At 38.8% G+C, this 18,749-nt stretch overlaps 1 protein-coding gene across 5 annotated transcripts in view; it reads right to left on the bottom strand.

The window, feature by feature from the left end:
• LOC106059246 (cAMP-specific 3',5'-cyclic phosphodiesterase 4C-like) overlaps nt 1–18,749 on the bottom strand; it is a 295,596-nt gene that overhangs the window by 222,388 nt on the left and 54,459 nt on the right. For all 5 annotated transcript variants that reach the window (XM_056029187.1, XM_056029188.1, XM_056029189.1 and 2 more), the window contains one exon: nt 7,624–7,796. In XM_056029187.1, coding sequence (XP_055885162.1) covers nt 7,624–7,796 — 173 coding nt within the window. The remainder of the gene's footprint in view (nt 1–7,623; nt 7,797–18,749) is intronic.

Genomic DNA, 18,749 nt, shown 5'->3' with positions numbered 1-18,749 from the left:
GTTTGTTGACACTGTGATGGTAGTTTGATGAAAGTGTGATGGTACTTTAATGAAAGTGTAATGGTACTTTGATGAAAGTGTGATGGTACTTTGATGACAGTGAGATGGTAATTTGATGACAGTGAGATGGTAGTTTGATACAAATGTAATAGTAGTGATGACAGTCTGTGCACCTTTCTAGTGTGGTGTACCAGTTGTATTGTCTTTAACCATGGCCTTTTTTTTTGTACAGTAAGTACATAAGCAGTACATAAACAATGCATAAAAAGTGCATAACAAGTACATAAACAGTACATAAACAGTACATAAACAATGCATAAAAAGTGCATAACAAGTACATAAACAGTTCATAAAAAGTACACAGATGCCATTATATTCTAACTTTAAACAACTATTTAAGTTCCTAGAAAAAAAAGACTTCTCCAAATGGATATCTTTAAAGTGGCAACATCTACACCATTGTCAGGGAGAGATAATTGAATGATTGAAATTTAAAGGATAGTAAGAAGGTCACCCTAACCCAGACAACAGGCATGGTATCCGTTACAAATAGTGATCAGAAAAAAAGAAATGTTGTAATTTAGAATCAATGTAGTCTAGAAAAGTTATACAGAAAGTAATTGTGTGTAATAATTTCTGAGGTTAGAATGGAAAGATTGGATTTATACTATCAATCATAAGACCACAATTCTAGTGTACATGAAATATAGACTATTTTCTGTGTGTTTTTGTTTGTCAGAAGCGGCGCCTGGGTGTGGCTAATGGACCGCTCAGACCAAGCTCTCAAAGGGGCCTCACTATTTTATGTGTCACTTGCAATGTGTCAATCACTCGCTGAGAACTTGGCATAGCTGCCATTGTTATTTGATTTCTGGGGTGGATTTGTTCCTGTCTCCTGTATTCCATGTCTAATGAAATGTCAACAAATTATAGACTGCACTCCAGAAATGAGCGGATGTTGAAAACAATATGAAAAGTTTTTTAACCCCAAACTTTGCTGGATAATGTTTGTGACACATCAAGAAGACATAGCGTAACTAGAACATTCACAAACTAAGGGCCGTGAGATTTATACACATTAAACAATCACATGACTAGAGAAATATCATTAGTAAAATCACTAACCTTAGAGAAACTACAGGAAAGAAGACTAAAAAGTGAGTAAGCTAATAATTATAATACTGGACCATTATTTACATGTCCAACAACTCAACCTAATCCAATACTCAGAGAGACACACAGATAAAGGAACATTTCTTAATCCAAATACTAGGACAAATTCATTCCAGTGCTTTTTCCTCCATAGTGCCATTAGAGCATGAAATCGATTGCCTGAATCAGCCTGGAAAAAGCAATCTCAGAAACGTTTCAATTTAAAACGCACGACTAGAATTACACATGAATACGCATAGAAGGACAAAGGACGTAATTATCTTTTTCTAAAGAACGTCTAAACTTTATAAGCCGATAAGAATAATGTAGATCTATATGGTCTATTGTTTTCATTAAGAAATGATTGTGTTATATTTAAAAGCATTTGAACTTGTAAGAAGGTTTTGATATTCTAGCACTATAGATTTGTGACATGGAGAGAGATGGTGACCAAGAAAGTTATGGACAGCGAAAAAACATAGACCTCAGCTCTGGAAGAAAAGCGTGTCATGTGATAAATGGCCAGCCTCACTACCGCCAAAACGAAAGCCATCTTAACCTGCGATATGTGTGGACGGGAGTGTCTCCAAAATAGAGCTCCACAGTCACGTGAATAAATGTTCTACGAGTTGAACCCTAGACGTTACGACTGAAGGAGGCCAACAGATTTGTGAACACATTGTGATAGAAAGTCAATATCCATTTATCTAATTGTGCTAAAAGAAGTACTGCATTATACGTACTATGATGACACGAAACTGTGTAGAGACATCACGGAGTGCCCAACTTCTGGCCCCGCTGTGTTGACTTGCTACTTGCTACAGTAATTCTAATAAAGGTCAATTTGTCTGTGACATTTTAAGTGCTTTGAAAGCGTGGCAACAGTTTCTACCTGTCTGATTGGAGGCTGGAACACAGAATGTTATGTTTCTATTTAGAACAAACTGTCATTAGTTCTAAGAGAAACAACTTCTCTGGTTTGGGATACAAGAGCTACAGAGTAAATTGTGAGAACTCTTATAGGAACATACAAATCGGATATGTCCCGCAGGCCTTTGTGTATCACTGATCTAGAACATTGGATTGAGATCTATGTCAAACATTGTGAGATGTTCCTATAACACTATTAATTTTCACACGAGAATGAAAGCAAAATATGAAAAATGGGGTTCAGCTGACGTATTCATAGGTTAAATGAAATACTGTCAAAATTGGTTTACACGATTTGTTGAAAAGTTTCGTTCTTCAATACTAATAACTTTAGGTGTTGTTTTTTATGTTGTTTTTTTATGGGGTAGGGGGGTGGGCTTCTTGTGGGAGAGACAAATGCTACACACTATGCTCTCCACCGTGATCTACGGAACATTCCTGCCAAATTGTATCAAGATAGGTGAAACGGTTTTGATTTCTATAAGTCATGTATTTATGTGTGTGTGTATTTTACTTCATCCTCACATTGCATTTTATATGTGTGTGTGTATTTTACTTCATCCTCACATTGCATTTTATGTGTGTGTATTTTACTTCATCCTCACATTGCATTTTATGTGTGTGTGTGTATTTTACTTCATCCTCACATTGCATTTTATGTGTGTGTATTTTACTTCATCCTCACATTGCATTTTATGTGTGTGTGTGTATTTTACTTCATCCTCACATTGCATTTTATGTGTGTGTATTTTACTTCATCCTCACATTGCATTTTATGTGTGTGTATTTTACTTCATCCTCACATTGCATTTTATATGTGTGTGTGTATTTTACTTCATCCTCACATTGCATTTTATGTGTGTATGTATTTTACTTCATCCTCACATTGCATTTTATGTGTGTGTGTGTATTTTACTTCATCCTCACATTGCATTTTATGTGTGTGTATTTTACTTCATCCTCACATTGCATTTTATGTGTGTGTGTGTATTTTACTTCATCCTCACATTGCATTTTATGTGTGTGTATTTTACTTCATCCTCACATTGCATTTTATGTGTGTGTATTTTACTTCATCCTCACATTGCATTTTATGTGTGTGTATTTTACTTCATCCTCACATTGCATTTTATGTGTGTGTGTGTGTTTTACTTCATCCTCACATTGCATTTTATGTGTGTGTGTGTGTTTTACTTCATCCTCACATTGCATTTTATGTGTGTGTGTGTGTTTTACTTCATCCTCACATTGCATTTTATGTGTGTGTGTGTGTTTTACTTCATCCTCACATTGCATTTTATGTGTGTATGTTTTACTTCATCCTCACATTGCATTTTATGTGTGTGTGTATTTTACTTCATCCTCACATTGCATTTTATGTGTGTGTGTGTATTTTACTTCATCCTCACATTGCATTTTATGTGTGTATGTTTTACTTCATCCTCACATTGCATTTTATGTGTGTATGTTTTACTTCATCCTCACATTGCATTTTATGTGTGTATGTTTTACTTCATCCTCACATTGCATTTTATGTGTGTATGTTTTACTTCATCCTCACATTGCATTTTATGTGTGTATGTTTTACTTCATCCTCACATTGCATTTTATGTGTGTATGTTTTACTTCATCCTCACATTGCATTTTATGTGTGTATGTTTTACTTCATCCTCACATTGCATTTTATGTGTGTATGTTTTACTTCATCCTCACATTGCATTTTATGTGTGTATGTTTTACTTCATCCTCACATTGCATTTTATGTGTGTATGTTTTACTTCATCCTCACATTGCATTTTATGTGTGTATGTTTTACTTCATCCTCACATTGCATTTTATGTGTGTATGTTTTACTTCATCCTCACATTGCATTTTATGTGTGTATGTTTTACTTCATCCTCACATTGCATTTTATGTGTGTATGTTTTACTTCATCCTCACATTGCATTTTATGTGTGTATGTTTTACTTCATCCTCACATTGCATTTTATGTGTGTGTGTATTTTACTTCATCCTCACATTGCATTTTATGTGTGTGTGTGTATGTTTTACTTCATCCTCACATTGCATTTTATGTGTGTGTGTATGTTTTACTTCATCCTCACATTGCATTTTATGTGTGTGTGTATTTTACTTCATCCTCACATTGCATTTTATGTGTGTGTGTGTATGTTTTACTTCATCCTCACATTGCATTTTATGTGTGTGTGTATGTTTTACTTCATCCTCACATTGCATTTTAGACATTGGATGTTTTTGATACTCTCCATAGTTTTAGAACTGATCCAGAGCGTTGGTTAATAGTTTTCATTTATTCATGTAGATTCAGACCACACTTACAATATACATAAATATGATTCTTTAAGAATTTTAAATAAATATTAAAGTGCAAACCAGCATGACAATATGAACACCTAATGAGTTTCGTAACGTGTCTTGCAACAAATCTATGATCAACAGTAAATTTGGTGAAACTTAATGCAACTTTACCTGCACGGTTTTAAACATCTTTATACTTATTCTATTTAGCACCAATTGTCTTACCTTTTCCCCAACTCGACAGTTTCATTATTTATTTATTTTATATTTTTCTACACTGAATGAAAAGGACAGATTCAAGAGAGACAATGCAATTTTTTTTTCTTTTTCTCTAAGCCAAGTTCCTTAACTCATTATTTTTTTTTGCAAACTATTGAGTGTAAGTTCTTACTTCCCTTGAAACAAAAAACCATTACAGTTGAAATTATTGATGCTTCCAATGTTTCCCACTGTACGATATGGACTTCAAAAGTATCACACAAAGTAAATATCATACACACCTAATAAATATATTAACTCATACATGAGAACAACATGTTAGCATGAAATACTAGACCAATAGTTTGATTTATTTTACGGTGTACATCATGACCATGTGATTACCTTACAATTGTATAGTGTTGTTCTGTGAAAATTTTATAATACAAAGGTTAGTAATATACACCGTTGCATCGCTGTTTAACATTTAGGTTAGTATCATACATCATAACGCAATGATTACCTGATCTAGCTTTAAACACGATAGCTCTACTAGGAACTAAGTTTGTGTCATACAATATCTCATCCTTAATAAGAAGGCTTGTATCATACATCATTTTCCAATGAAAACACAGGTTCTATTAAACGATAAAACATCCTTAAGACGTAAGCTGTGTGATACATTGAAATACCTAAACTAGTATCATACATCGTGACGACTTTACAATGTAGGATACTTGCTTACGTACTAATAATATAATGATGTATAGTATTAAATGAAGTATAAATAATGTTATGCTGTATGATACTAGCTTAGATAGGCTATTAATGATACTGGTTTAGGTATTAATGATGTTGTGCTGTATGATACTAGTTTAGGTATGAATAAGGTTGTGCAACGTGCTGTATGATATTTGATAGTTTGGGTTTTCTGCACATCGGCACAATTTAGGCCATGTCTTGGTTTACATCCCCTTTCTATATTCTCCTGCCTGATACTTTGACAGCCATAAGTGCAAGTGAGATTGAATATAACTAGGACGTGAAAGTGGAGATTCCGAGAGAGTTTGTTCCTAAAAGAGCAGGCACATCTTAAGTCTACGGGAGATTGTATTGTTTCTATCTGGAAGTCTACGGGAGATTGTATTGTTTCTATCTGGGAGTCTACGGGAGATTGTATTAGTTCTATCTGGGAGTCTACAGGAGATTGTATTGTTTCTGTCTGGGAGTCTACAGGAGATTGTATTGTTTCTGTCTGGAAGTCTACGGGAGATTGTATTGTTTCTGTCTGGGAGTCTACAGGAGATTGTATTGTTTCTGTCTGGAAGTCTACGGGAGATTGTATTGTTTCTGTCTGGGAGTCTACAGGAGATTGTATTGTTTCTGTCTGGGAGTCTACGGGAGATTGTATTGTTTCTATCTGGGAGTCTACAGGAGATTGTATTGTTTCTATCTGGAAGTCTACAGGAGATTGTATTGTTTCTATCTGGGAGTCTACGGGAGATTGTATTGTTTCTGTCTGGGAGTCTACGGGAGATTGTATTGTTTCTATCTGGGAGTCTACGGGAGATTGTATTGTTTCTATCTGGGAGTCTACAGGAGATTGTATTGTTTCTGTCTGGGAGTCTACAGGAGATTGTATTGTTTCTATCTGGGAGTCTACGGGAGATTGTATTGTTTCTATCTGGGAGTCTACGGGAGATTGTATTGTTTCTATCTGGGAGTCTACGGGAGATTGTATTGTTTCTGTCTGGGAGTCTACGGGAGATTGTATTGTTTCTATCTGGGAGTCTACGGGAGATTGTATTGTTTCTATCTGGGAGTCTACAGGAGATTGTATTGTTTCTGTCTGGGAGTCTACGGGAGATTGTATTGTTTCTATCTGGGAGTCTACAAGAGATTGCTTTCCTCTTAAAAGAACAGGCACATGCGACCTTTACATCCATCTTGGATCTGTCAGTGTAAATGGTACCACAATTTCCGTAGCTCTCCTGCAGTTCCCTGAAGTGGACTTGTAGTGTGTTTGGGTCTGCAATTTCTTTGTGTGCTGTATGATACTAGTATAGGTATTAATGATTTTGTGCTGTATGATACTAGTTTAGGTATTGGTGATGTTGTGCTGTTTGATACTAGTTTAGGTATTAGTGATGTTGCGCTGTTTGATACATATTTAGGTATTAGTGATGTTGTGCTGTTTGATACTAGTTTAGGTATTAGTGATGTTGTGCTGTTTGATACTAGTTTAGGTATTAGTGATGTTGTGCTGTTTGATACTAGTTTAGGTATTAGTGATGTTGTGCTGTATGATACTAGTTTAGGTATTAGTGATGTTGTGCTGTTTGATACTAGTTTAGGTATTAGTGATGTTGTGCTGTATGATACTAGTTTAGGAATTAGTGATGTTGTGCTGTTTGATACTAGTTTAGGCATTAGTGATGTTGTGCTGTATGATACTAGTTTAGGTATTAGTGATGTTGTGCTGTATGATACTAGTTTAGGTATTAGTGATGTTGTGCTATTTGATACTAGTTTAGGTATTAGTGATGTTGTGCTGTATGATACTTGTTTAAGTATTAATGATGTTGTGCTGTATGATACTAGTTTAGGCATTAATGATGTTGTGCTGTATGATACTAGTTTAGGTATTAATGATGTTGTGCTGTATGATACTAGTTTAGGTATTAATGATGTTGTGCTGTATGATAGAAGCTTACTAGTTTAGCAATGAATAATGTTGTGCAACTTGTGCTGTATGATACTAGCTTCAGTAAGCTCCGATGTCGGTTGATGTCACATTTCCTAACATTTAAAGAACATGTTTGCTATGTCACCTACAACATCATATAACTGAAGAAGGATTTCAAGTACATTTGTAGTCGCCGTGTGGAGCTTTAAAAGTGCGTGTCCACGTCAAATATCTTCCGGCCCTTCTGACCATCACATGTTCAGCGCATGTAACCCGCTAGTAATGACAACACAAAATTGTAACACAAGACATTACATAAAAATACTAAAAGCACTTACCTATGACTTTTTCTTAGCCCGAGTCCGACGATAATTTTTGGCGGGAACAGCAGCTGGTTGGGTCGTTTGCTGGACATGGTGTGGGCGTCTCCGGAACTGAAGTGTCTCCTGTAGTGTTTCCAGATGGGCAAATCTCTGGCACTACACGTCAGCAGCTGTAGTTCAGGGGACACCTGGGAAAATATATAGGTCAGTTCAAACTACAGTCTGAGGTTTTGAACAGAATGTAACAATAGGTCAGAGGTCAATAGGACAAGAAACAATCTTGAACGACGTTCCCTGGTTATTCAACAAAATGTTGGTACTAAAAGAAAAGATGAACATATTGTTGTAGGATGTAACCCACCACACTCATTCAAAATGGCAATTCGTAAGTAAACACCATTGATAGCAGTGTAAAGGGTATGAGTTGAATGAGGTCTTAATGAAACATGTCAAAACTGAAAGGTTTGAAGTAAGATATGAGCCAGGTATACGAACTAAAGGCCAGGCTTGAGTTGATGATGTGTACAGAACATTTCTCTGCATTCGACGGAGTAGCAAGCTAGGGCTAAGGTTCAAAGGTTAGATCTAAAGTAATAATAAAAAAGAATTATTTTCAAAACTTGATTTTAGCTTCTGTTTGTTTATTCCCCGTGTTTGTAAATAACTTTACAGTACAGCTGATAGCTTCAAATCTAGGTCAAACACTTGTATCACCCACGATGCACAAAAATCTCGTTAAAATTTCACTACCATTCAGCAATTAATCAATGAACATAAAGAATAAGTCTCTTCCCCAAACATAAATATGTTTGCCTGTAAATTATTGACTGAATACTAACGTACACGGTGAATTGATATATCTGTCGTGAAAATAAGTCCAACTTAACAAACAGCGAGTGTGGCAAGGTGAGGCTGGTCTTTCTTTGTCTTAACCGGCCATGTTAAGTTACTGGTGAGTGACAAGCTAGGAGCATGTCTGGGGGACATTGTTAGATCAAAGTCTTGACACAAGAAAACGTGTAAGTCTGGGGGACATAGATCAAAGTCTTGACACAAGAAAACGTGCATGTCATTTCCCTCTACAACATTTAAGGAGCAGTGTTTGGGCGCAGTGTTAGGGAGCAGGGAGCAGTGTTTGGGTGCAGTGTTAGGGAGCAGTGTTAGGGAGCAGTGTTTGGGCGCAGTGTTAGGGAGCAGTGTTTAGGCGAAGTGTTTGGGCGCAGCGTTAGGGAGCAGTGTTTGGGAGCAGTGTTAGGGAGCAGTGTTTAGGTGCAGTGTTTGGGCGCAGTGTTAGGGCATAGTGTTAGGGCGCAGTGTTAGGGCGCAGTGTTAGGGAGCAGTGTTAGGGAGCAGTGTTAGGGCACAGTGTTAGGGAGCAGTGTTAGGGAGCAGTGTTAGGGCGCAGTGTTAGGGCGTCAAACTTTTCTGGATTTGAGTGTTTAGTGTGGTTGACGGCTTATGTACATAACCGACACATCATTAATTTCAATTGTCTCGGTAATTGTGATGTTTAATTGTTTAGACCTTAGAAGGATCATTTGTTTTTGCAGTTATCCTTAGCGTTATAAAGCATTGATCTTGATTTATCTTATCATGGAGTCAATCAAAATTGATCCTGTCTTATCCTGGAGTCAATATTGATCATCTTTTATCCTGGAGTCAATATTGATCCTGTCTTATCCTGGAGTCAATCAACATTGATCCTGTCTTATCCTGGATTCAATCAACATTGATCCTGTATTATCCTAGAGTCAATCAACATTGATCCTGTTTTATCATGGAGTCGATCAACATTGATCCTGTCTTATCCTGGATTCAATCAACATTGATCCTGTCTTATCCTGGAGTCAATCAACATTGATCCTGTCTTATCCTGGAGTCAATCAACATTGATCCTGTCTTATCTTGGATTCAATCAACATTGATCCTGTCTTATCCTGGATTCAATCAACATGATCCTGTCTTATCCTAGAGTCAATCAACATTGATCCTGTCTTATCCTAGAGTCAATCAACATTGATCCTGTTTTATCATAGTGTCGATCAACATTGATCCTGTCTTATCCTGGATTCAATCAACATTGATCCTGTCTTATCCTGGAGTCAATCAACATTGATCCTGTCTTATCCTGGATTCAATCAACATTGATCCTGTCTTATCATGGAGTCGATCAACATTGATCCTGTCTTATCATGGAGTCAATCAACATTGATCCTGTCTTATCATGGAGTCGATCAACATTGATCCTGTCTTATGCTGGAGTCAATCAACATTGATCCTGTCTTATCATGGAGTCGATCAACATTGATCCTGTCTTATCATGGAGTCGATCAACATTGATCCTGTCTTATCATGGAGTCGATCAACATTGATCCTGTCTTATCATGGAGTCGATCAACATTGATCCTGTCTTATCATGGAGTGAATCAACATTGATCCTGTCTTAAAGACGCCAGGAGGATGTATAGATAAAGGTAGCTGAGTTTCCCATCGACACTTCCCCGATAAGACTTGAGAGAAAGTTGTTCCGGTCAAGTTAACCTAGTCCCTATGTTTAGAGTAGTCTGTGTTGCAACTAGAGCTGCCAAGATTTCCTTATAATTGGGATGCGCTCTAGATAAGTAAAGAGAGAGAGAAAGTGATGGAGCTCTAGATAAGTAAAGAGAAAGAGAGAGTAATGGAGCTCTAGATAAGTAAAGAGAGAGAGAGAGTGATGGAGCTCTAGATAAGTAAAGAGAGAGAGAGAGAGAGATGGAGCTCTAGATAAGTAAAGAGAGAGAGAGAGAGAGATGGAGCTCTAGATAAGAAAGAGAGAGAGAGAGAGAGATGGAGATCTAGATAAGTAAAGAGAGAGAGTGATGGAGCTCTAGATAAGTAAAGAGAGAGAGAGAGAGAGATGGAGCTCTAAATAAGTAAGAGAGAGAGAGAGAGAGTGATGGAGCTCTAGATAAGTAAAGAGAGAGAGAGAGAGAGATGGAGCTCTAGATAAGTAAAGAGAGAGAGAGAGAGAGTGATGGAGCTCTAGATAAGTAAAGAGAGAGAGAGAGAGAGATGGAGCTCTAGATAAGTAAAGAGAGAGAGAGAGAGAGAGATGGATCTCTAGATAAAGATAAAGAGAGAGAGAGTGATGGAGCTCTAGATAAAGAGAGAGAGAGAGTGATGGAGCTCTAGATAAGTAAAGAGAGAGAGAGAGAGTGATGGAGCTCTAGATAAGTAAAGAGAGAGAGAGAGAGAGATGGAGCTCTAGATAAGTAAAGAGAGAGAGAGAGAGAGAGTGATGGAGCTCTAGATAAGTAAAGAGAGAGAGAGAGAGTGATGGAGCTCTAGATAAGTAAAGAGAGAGAGAGAGAGATGGAGCTCTAGATAAGTAAAGAGAGAGAGAGAGAGTGATGGAGCTCTAGATAAGTAAAGAGAGAGAGTGATGGAGCTCTAGATAAGTAAAGAGAGAGAGAGAGAGTGATGGAGCTCTAGATAAATAAAGAGAGAGAGAGAGTGATGGAGCTCTAGATAAGTAAAGAGAGAGAGAGATGGAGCTCTAGATAAGTAAAGAGAGAGAGAGAGAGAGAGTAATGAAGCTCTAGATAAGTAAAGAGAGAGAGAGAGATGGAGCTCTAGATAAGTAAGAGATAGAGAGAGAGAGATGGAGCTCTAGATAAGTAAAGAGAGAGAGAGAGTGATGGAGCTCTAGATAAGTAAAGAGAGAGAGAGAGAGATGGAGCTCTAGATAAGTAAGAGAGAGAGAGAGAGTGATGGAGCTCTAGATAAGTAAAGAGAGAGAGAGAGTGATTGAGCTCTAAATAAGTAAAGAGAGAGAGAGAAAGAGATGGAGCTCTAGATAAGTAAAGAGAGAGAGAGAGAGAGTGATGGAGCTCTAGATAAGTAAAGAGAGAGAGAGAGAGATGGAGCTCTAGATAAGTAAAGAGAGAGAGAGAGAGAGAGAGAGTGATGGAGCTCTAGATAAGTAAAGAGAGAGAGTGATGGAGCTCTAGATAAGTAAAGAGAGAGAGAGAGATGGAGCTCTAGATAAGTAAAGAGAGAGAGAGAGTGATGGAGCTCTAGATAAGTAAAGAGAAAGAGAGAGAGAGATGGAGCTCTAGATAAGTAAAGAGAGAGAGAGAGAGAGAGTGATGGAGCTCTAGATAAGTAAAGAGAGAGAGAGAGATGGAGCTCTAGATAAGTAAAGAGAGAGAGAGAGAGAGTGATGGAGCTCTAGATAAGTAAAGAGAGAGAGAGAGAGAGATGGAGCTCTAGATAAAGAGAGAGAGAGAGTGATGGAGCTCTAGATAAGTAAAGAGAGAGAGAGAGAGTGATGGAGCTCTAGATAAGTAAAGAGAGAGAGAGAGTGATGGAGCTCTAGATAAGTAAAGAGAGAGACAGAGAGAGAGATGGAGCTCTAGATAAGTAAGAGAGAGAGAGAGTGATGGAGCTCTAGACAAGCAAGAGAGAGAGAGAGAGTGATGGAGCTCTAGATAAGTAAGAGAGAGAGAGAGTGATGGAGCTTTAGACAAGTAAGAGAGAGAGAGAGTGATGGAGCTCTAGACAAGTAAGAGAGAGAGAGAGATGGAGCTCTAGACAAGTAAGAGAGATAGAGAGTGATGGAGCTCTAGATAAGTAAAGAGAGAGAGAGAGTGATGGAGCTTTAGATAAGTAAAGAGAGAGAGAGAGAGAGATGGAGCTCTAGATAAGTAAGAGAGAGAGAGAGAGAGATAGAGATCTAGATAAGTAAAGAGAGAGAGAGAGTGATGGAGCTCTAGATAAGTAAAGAGAGAGAGAGAGATGGAGCTCTAGATAAGTAAAGAGAGAGAGAGAGAGAGATGGAGCTCTAGATAAGTAAAGAGAGAGAGAGAGAGAGAGAGTGATGGAGCTCTAGATAAGTAAAGAGAGAGAGAGAGAGAGAGATGGAGCTCTAGATAAGTAAAGAGAGAGAGAGAGTGATGGAGCTCTAGATAAGTAAAAAGAGAGAGCGAGTGATGGAGCTCTAGATAAGTAAAGAGAGCGAGAGATGGAGCTCTAGATAAGTAAAGAGAGAGAGAGAGAGAGAGAGAGAGAGTGATGGAGCTCTAGATAAGTAACACAGAGAGAGAGAGAGATGGAGCTCTACATAAGTAAAGAGAGAGAGAGAGTGATGGAGCTCTAGATAAGTAAAGAGAGTGAGAGAGAGATGGAGCTCTAGATAAGTAAGAGAGAGAGAGAGAGAGAGAGTGATGGAGCTCTAGATAAGTAAAGAGAGAGAGAGAGATGGAGCTCTAGATAAGTAAAGAGAGAGAGAGAGAGAGTGATGGAGCTCTAGATAAGTAAAGAGAGAGAGAGAGAGAGATGGAGCTCTAGATAAAGAGAGAGAGAGAGTGATGGAGCTCTAGATAAGTAAAGAGAGAGAGAGAGAGAGAGATGGAGCTCTAGATAAAGAGAGAGAGAGAGCGATGGAGCTCTAGATAAGTAAAGAGAGAGAGAGAGAGAGAGAGATGGAGCTCTAGATAAGTAAAGAGAGAGAATTATGGAGCTCTAGATAAAGAGAGAGAGATTGATGGAGCTTTAAATAAGTAAAGAGAGAGAGAGAGTGATGGAGCTCTAGATAAGTAAAGAGAGAGAGAGAGAGAGAGATGGAGCTCTAGATAAGTAAAGAGAGAGAGAGAGAGAGAGAGTGATGGAGCTCTAGATAAGTAAAGAGAGAGAGAGAGAGAGTGATGGAGCTCTAGATAAGTAAAGAGAGAGAGAGAGAGATGGACCTCTAGATAAGTAAAGAGAGAGAGAGAGAGAGTGATGGAGCTCTAGATAAGTAAAGAGAGAGAGAGAGAGAGATGGAGCTCTAGATAAGTAAAGAGAGAGAGAGAGAGTGATGGAGCTCTAGATAAGTAAAGAGAGAGAGAGTGATTGAGCTCTAGATAAGTAAAGAGAGAGAGAGATGGAGCTCTAGATAAGTAAAGAGAGAGAGAGAGAGAGAGAGAGTGATGGAGCTCTAGATAAGTAAGAGAGAGAGAGAGAGAGATGGAGCTCTAGATAAGTAAAGAGAGAGAGAGAGAGAGTGATGGAGCTCTAGATAAGTAAAGAGAGTGAGAGAGAAAGATGGAGCTCTAGATAAGTAAGAGAGAGAGAGAGTGATGGAGCTGTAGATAAGTAGAGAGAGAGAGAGAGTGATGGAGCTCTAGACAAGTAAGAGAGAGAGAGGGAGAGTGATGGAACTCTAGACAAGTAAGAGAGAGAGAGAGAGAGAGTATTGGAGATCTAGACAAGTAAGAGAGATAGAGTATTGGAGCTCTAGACAAGTAAGAGAGAGAGAGAGAGTGATGGAGCTCTAGATAAGTAAGAGAGAGAGTGATGGAGTTCTAGATAAGTAAGAGAGAGAGAGTGATGGAGCTCTAGATAAGTAAGAGAGAGAGAGAGAGTGATGGAGCTCTAGATAAGTAAGAGAGAGAGAGAGAGAGAGAGTGATGGGGCTCTAGACAAGTAAAAGAGAGAGAGAGTGATGGAGCTCTAGACAAGTAAGAGAGAGAGAGAGAGTGATGGAGCTCTAGATAAGTAAGAGAGAGAGTGATGGAGCTCTAGACAAGTAAGAGAGAGAGAGAGTGATGGAGCTCTAGACAAGTAAGAGAGAGAGAGAGTGATGGAGCTCTAGACAAGTAAGAGAGAAAGAGAGTGATTGAGCTCTAAACAAGTAAGAGAGAGAGAGAGAGAGTGATGGAGCTCTAGACAAGTAAGAGAGAGAGAGAGAGTGATGGAGCTCTAGACAAGTAAGAGAGAGAGAGAGTGATGGAGCTCTAGACAAGTAAGAGAGAGAGAGAGAGAGTGATGGAGCTCTAGACAAGTAAGAGAGAGAGAGTGATGGAGCTCTAGACAAGTAAGAGAGAGAGAGAGAGAGAGAGTGATGGAGCTCTAGACAAGTAAGAGAGAGAGAGTGATGGAGCTCTAGACAAGTAAGAGAGAGAGAGAGTGATGGAGCTCTAGACAAGTAAGAGAGAGAGTGATGGAGCTCTAGACAAGTAAGAGAGAGAGAGTGATGGAGCTCTAGACAAGTAAGAGAGAGAGAGATAGTGATGGAGCTCTAGACAAGTAAGAGAGAGAGAGTGATGGAGCTCTAGACAAGTAAGAGAGAGAGAGTGATGGAGCTCTAGACAAGTAAGAGAGAGAGAGTGATGGAGCTCTAGACAAGTAAGATAGAGAGAGAGAGTGATGGAGCTCTAGACAAGTAAGAGAGAGTAATGGAGCTCTAGACAAGTAAGAGAGAGAGAGAGTGATGGAGCTCTAGACAAGTAAGAGAGAGAGAGTGATGGAGCTCTAGACAAGTAAGAGAGAGAGAGAGAGAGTGATGGAGCTCTAGACAAGTAAGAGAGAGAGAGAGAGTGATGGAGCTCTAGACAAGTAAGATAGAGAGAGAGAGAGAGAGTGATGGAGCTCTAGACAAGTAAGAGAGAGAGAGAGAGTGATGGAGCTCTAGACAAGTAAGAGAGAGAGAGAGTGATGGAGCTCTAGACAAGTAAGAGAGAGAGAGAGAGAGTGATGGAGCTCTAGACAAGTAAGAGAGAGAGAGAGAGAGTGATGGAGCTCTAGTCAAGTAAGAGAGAGAGAGAGAGTGATGGAGCTCTAGACAAGTAAGAGAGAGAGAGTATTGGAGCTCTAGACAAGTAAGAGAGAGAGAGAGAGAGTGATGGAGCTCTAGACAAGTAAGAGAGAGAGAGAGAGTGATGGAGCTCTAGACAAGTAAGAGAGAGTAATGGAGCTCTAGACAAGTAAGAGAGAGAGAGAGTGATGGAGCTCTAGACAAGTAAGAGAGAGAGAGTGATGGAGCTCTAGACAAGTAAGAGAGAGAGAGAGAGAGTGATGGAGCTCTAGACAAGTAAGAGAGAGAGAGTGATGGAGCTCTAGACAAGTAAGAGAGAGAGAGAGAGAGAGAGAGAGTGATGGAGCTCTAGACAAGTAAGAGAGAGAGAGAGAGTGATTGAGCTCTAGACAAGTAAGAGAGAGAGAGAGAGAGTGATGGAGCTCTAGACAAGTAAGAGAGAGAGAGAGAGAGTGATGGAGCTCTAGACAAGTAAGAGAGAGAGAGAGAGAGAGAGTGATGGAGCTCTAGTCAAGTAAGAGAGAGAGAGAGAGTGATGGAGCTCTAGACAAGTAAGAGAGAGAGAGTATTGGAGCTCTAGACAAGTAAGAGAGAGAGAGAGAGTGATGGAGCTCTAGACAAGTAAGAGAGAGAGAGTGATGGAGCTCTAGACAAGTAAGAGAGAGAGAGAGAGAGTGATGGAGCACTAGACAAGTAAGAGAGAGAGAGAGAGTGATGGAGGTCTAGATTAGAGAAAGTGAGTGGGGAAAAGAAAGCAAAAAGAAAATGAGAGAATGAGAGAGAAAGAAGAACAAATAGAAACTCATCGAAACAAAAGAGAAAGAGAACGACACAGCAACTAAAAACTGAATGAAAAACTGAGTTCAAGTGGACTGTGTCCAGCGCTAAACTCTTGGGTTGAGCTTGTTACCAACTTAGACTCTGACAACAATTGATGTGACACAATGACAAGTCAGCTAAAGGTGAACTAGAAGTTAATGACATGACAACTTCGTGACATCGTCTAACCACCAAACATAGAGCAGACTTGACTAGCTGTAAACAAGGAACGGTTTAAAAATGTATTTACTAATTAGGAAGTAATTATGGGTGAAGTTGACTATTTACACCTCGTTAGAGATCTGGGTTTTTCTATAAATATCTGGGTTTTTCTATAAATATCTGGGTTTGTTTGTCTAAAGTAATCTGAGTTTCATTAAGCACCTACTCGCCCCCCCCCCTATCTATCTTGAAACGTCTCGTTAATCCTATTTAAACTTAATGTTTGATGCTCATCTTTTAGCTAGCGTCCCGGGGGGGGGGGGGGGGGGAGTACACGCTTATAGCATCGAGTTTATTAGATGTACTTTTTTTAAAATCTATAAAATATTCAATGAATTCTATGTTAAAAATCTTGATTTTTTTTTATTTGATTTGTCTTTAACACCTTGACCTCTGTGCAGAGCTCAGGTCTATGGATCCCATGTTTTTGTCCTGCCTTTAAAAGACCTCAAGCATTCTCTTTCATCTTATCATTCATGATACACTTGTGATTCGCAGCGGTTTAGACACTACTTGGTCGAGGCCATACTTACGTGTCCACATAGTCTCTAGACAGGTAATGTTTTAGTACTGTTGTCTATAGTCACATTTGTAAAGCAATTTAAAAATTAAATAATGTACAATTGACCAACCAAAGTACACTGAACAATTTAAAATAGACCAAAGTACAATAAACCAAAGTGACATATACAATAAACCAAAGTGACATTGACCAAATTAAAACGAAATATGTCTAATATTTTATAAGTATTGTATTCGATTACGAAGATAAAGGATGAGTCTAGGAATTCACGTGACCACGCAAACCCAGTAGCGACCTACATATTTTGCCAGACAAAGCCATTGTACGCAGTCGGTCTATTTAAGTTTCGTCTTCTGCGTCTGTCTTTGGCAAGGACATTTCTTTGCATCTCAAAAGTGTGTCTCGCGAGTATTGTGAGAGCTCTCCGTGTGTCTCTTCCAGACATCTGCTGGCAGCTGCGTTCCTAAATGCCAGTTAGGTCAAAATGGCAGCCGAGTTGATCTGCATAGCGCTTCCGGGGGCACCTCTGTTACGCCATTCTCCTTTAAGTTGGCCAAAAAAAGATCACCTTTGGTATGCTGTCATACCCTACATGGTATAGATGTCTGAACCAGCGCAGCTTCTAAACTCTCCACACCGACCTCCAGCAGAACATGGTTAGTTCTGACTAGCGTATGTCCATTAAGGAGCGAAGACAATCTTTGATGGACGCGTTCGAGGATCCTTAGATGCCTGCTCACAACTCTTACAGCCAGAGCAAAGTGTGTTGAGAATCACTGCTTTATAGACCAACGTACAAAAAAAAAAAAAAAAAAATGTTCAATAGACCAAAGTACTAATAAAATGTTCAATAGACCAAAGTACTAATAAAATGTACGATAGAGTTGAAAAGACCAAAGTATCTAACTTCGATTCCTGCCTGGCTGAGTTAATTCTGAAAGAAGTAATTAAATGCGAGAGGTCGTTATGCTAACACCCTCGATAAACTTCGGCCAATTGAAAAAAATCAATGGATTTAATTTACTCATTTAGGAAACTTTAGTTCTAATAGACACAAGTCTCTCGTAACTATAAGGGAAAAAATAGAGAGAGAGAGAGAGAGAGAAAGAGAGAGAGAGAAAGAGAGAGGGAGATGAACGGAGAGGAAAATAAAGAGGAATGAGAAAGATGTAGAGAATGACGCTTTAAGCGTGCGAGTACTGTGTATGGCCGTAGGCGGATGGACACTACGGCTTGTCTGACCGCTGACAATGATGTGATAATAACTTGTGTCTCTTGAGTCTGGCTTCATCACGTGACGGACTAGAACCTATCTGCTTATCACCAGAACATTATGGTATGTTGGTTATAAATGTAGAGGGTTTATACCGCTCCATTGAGTTCAAGTCTTTACAATCCTTTCATTTCTGACAGTTGTAGAGATAGACTTTGTCCTACGCAAGTCTGATCATTCCGTCCTCTCTGTAACTGTCAATGACATGACGTGCCACAATGTACTATCTCAGTGTCATTGTCAGTGTTTTATACATTCTTTTTTATTGAAGGATCTAATACATGACATACATGGAGGCGGATCCAGTTTTATTTTATCTGATGAATGGAATATGAAATTAATGAAATGCGAAGATTTTTACAAAATTATAAAATAAGTTGTGTGCGTCAGTATCGCTCGTAGCACTAAGAAATGTGTCTAGTTTAGTTGGCAAGTGATCTTACAAGATGACGTCCTTGACATTACTTTTTTTTCTAAATCTTTCCCAATATTCCTCTCTTCATTCCCTTATGTTTTTCTGTAGCTTTCATTACATCGCTACCACCTTTCTTCTTATCGCTTTTCCTCTTACAGTTTTTTGTTGCTTTAAAAACGAAATCTTAAAAGTAAAAGTGTAAACTAAGAGGAGATCACATGGATTTGATTGTAGTGTGAAAACTGACCATCCTGTGGAATGTTGAAAACTGACCATCCTGTGGAATGTTGAAAACTGACCATCCTGTGGAATGTTGAAAACTGACCATCCTGCG

Source organism: Biomphalaria glabrata, chromosome 5, assembly GCF_947242115.1.
Source record: "Biomphalaria glabrata chromosome 5, xgBioGlab47.1, whole genome shotgun sequence".
Taxonomy (NCBI): domain Eukaryota; kingdom Metazoa; phylum Mollusca; class Gastropoda; family Planorbidae; genus Biomphalaria; species Biomphalaria glabrata.
The sequence above is the reverse complement of the archived record's forward strand: the minus strand, read 5'-3'. Positions and strand labels throughout refer to the sequence as shown.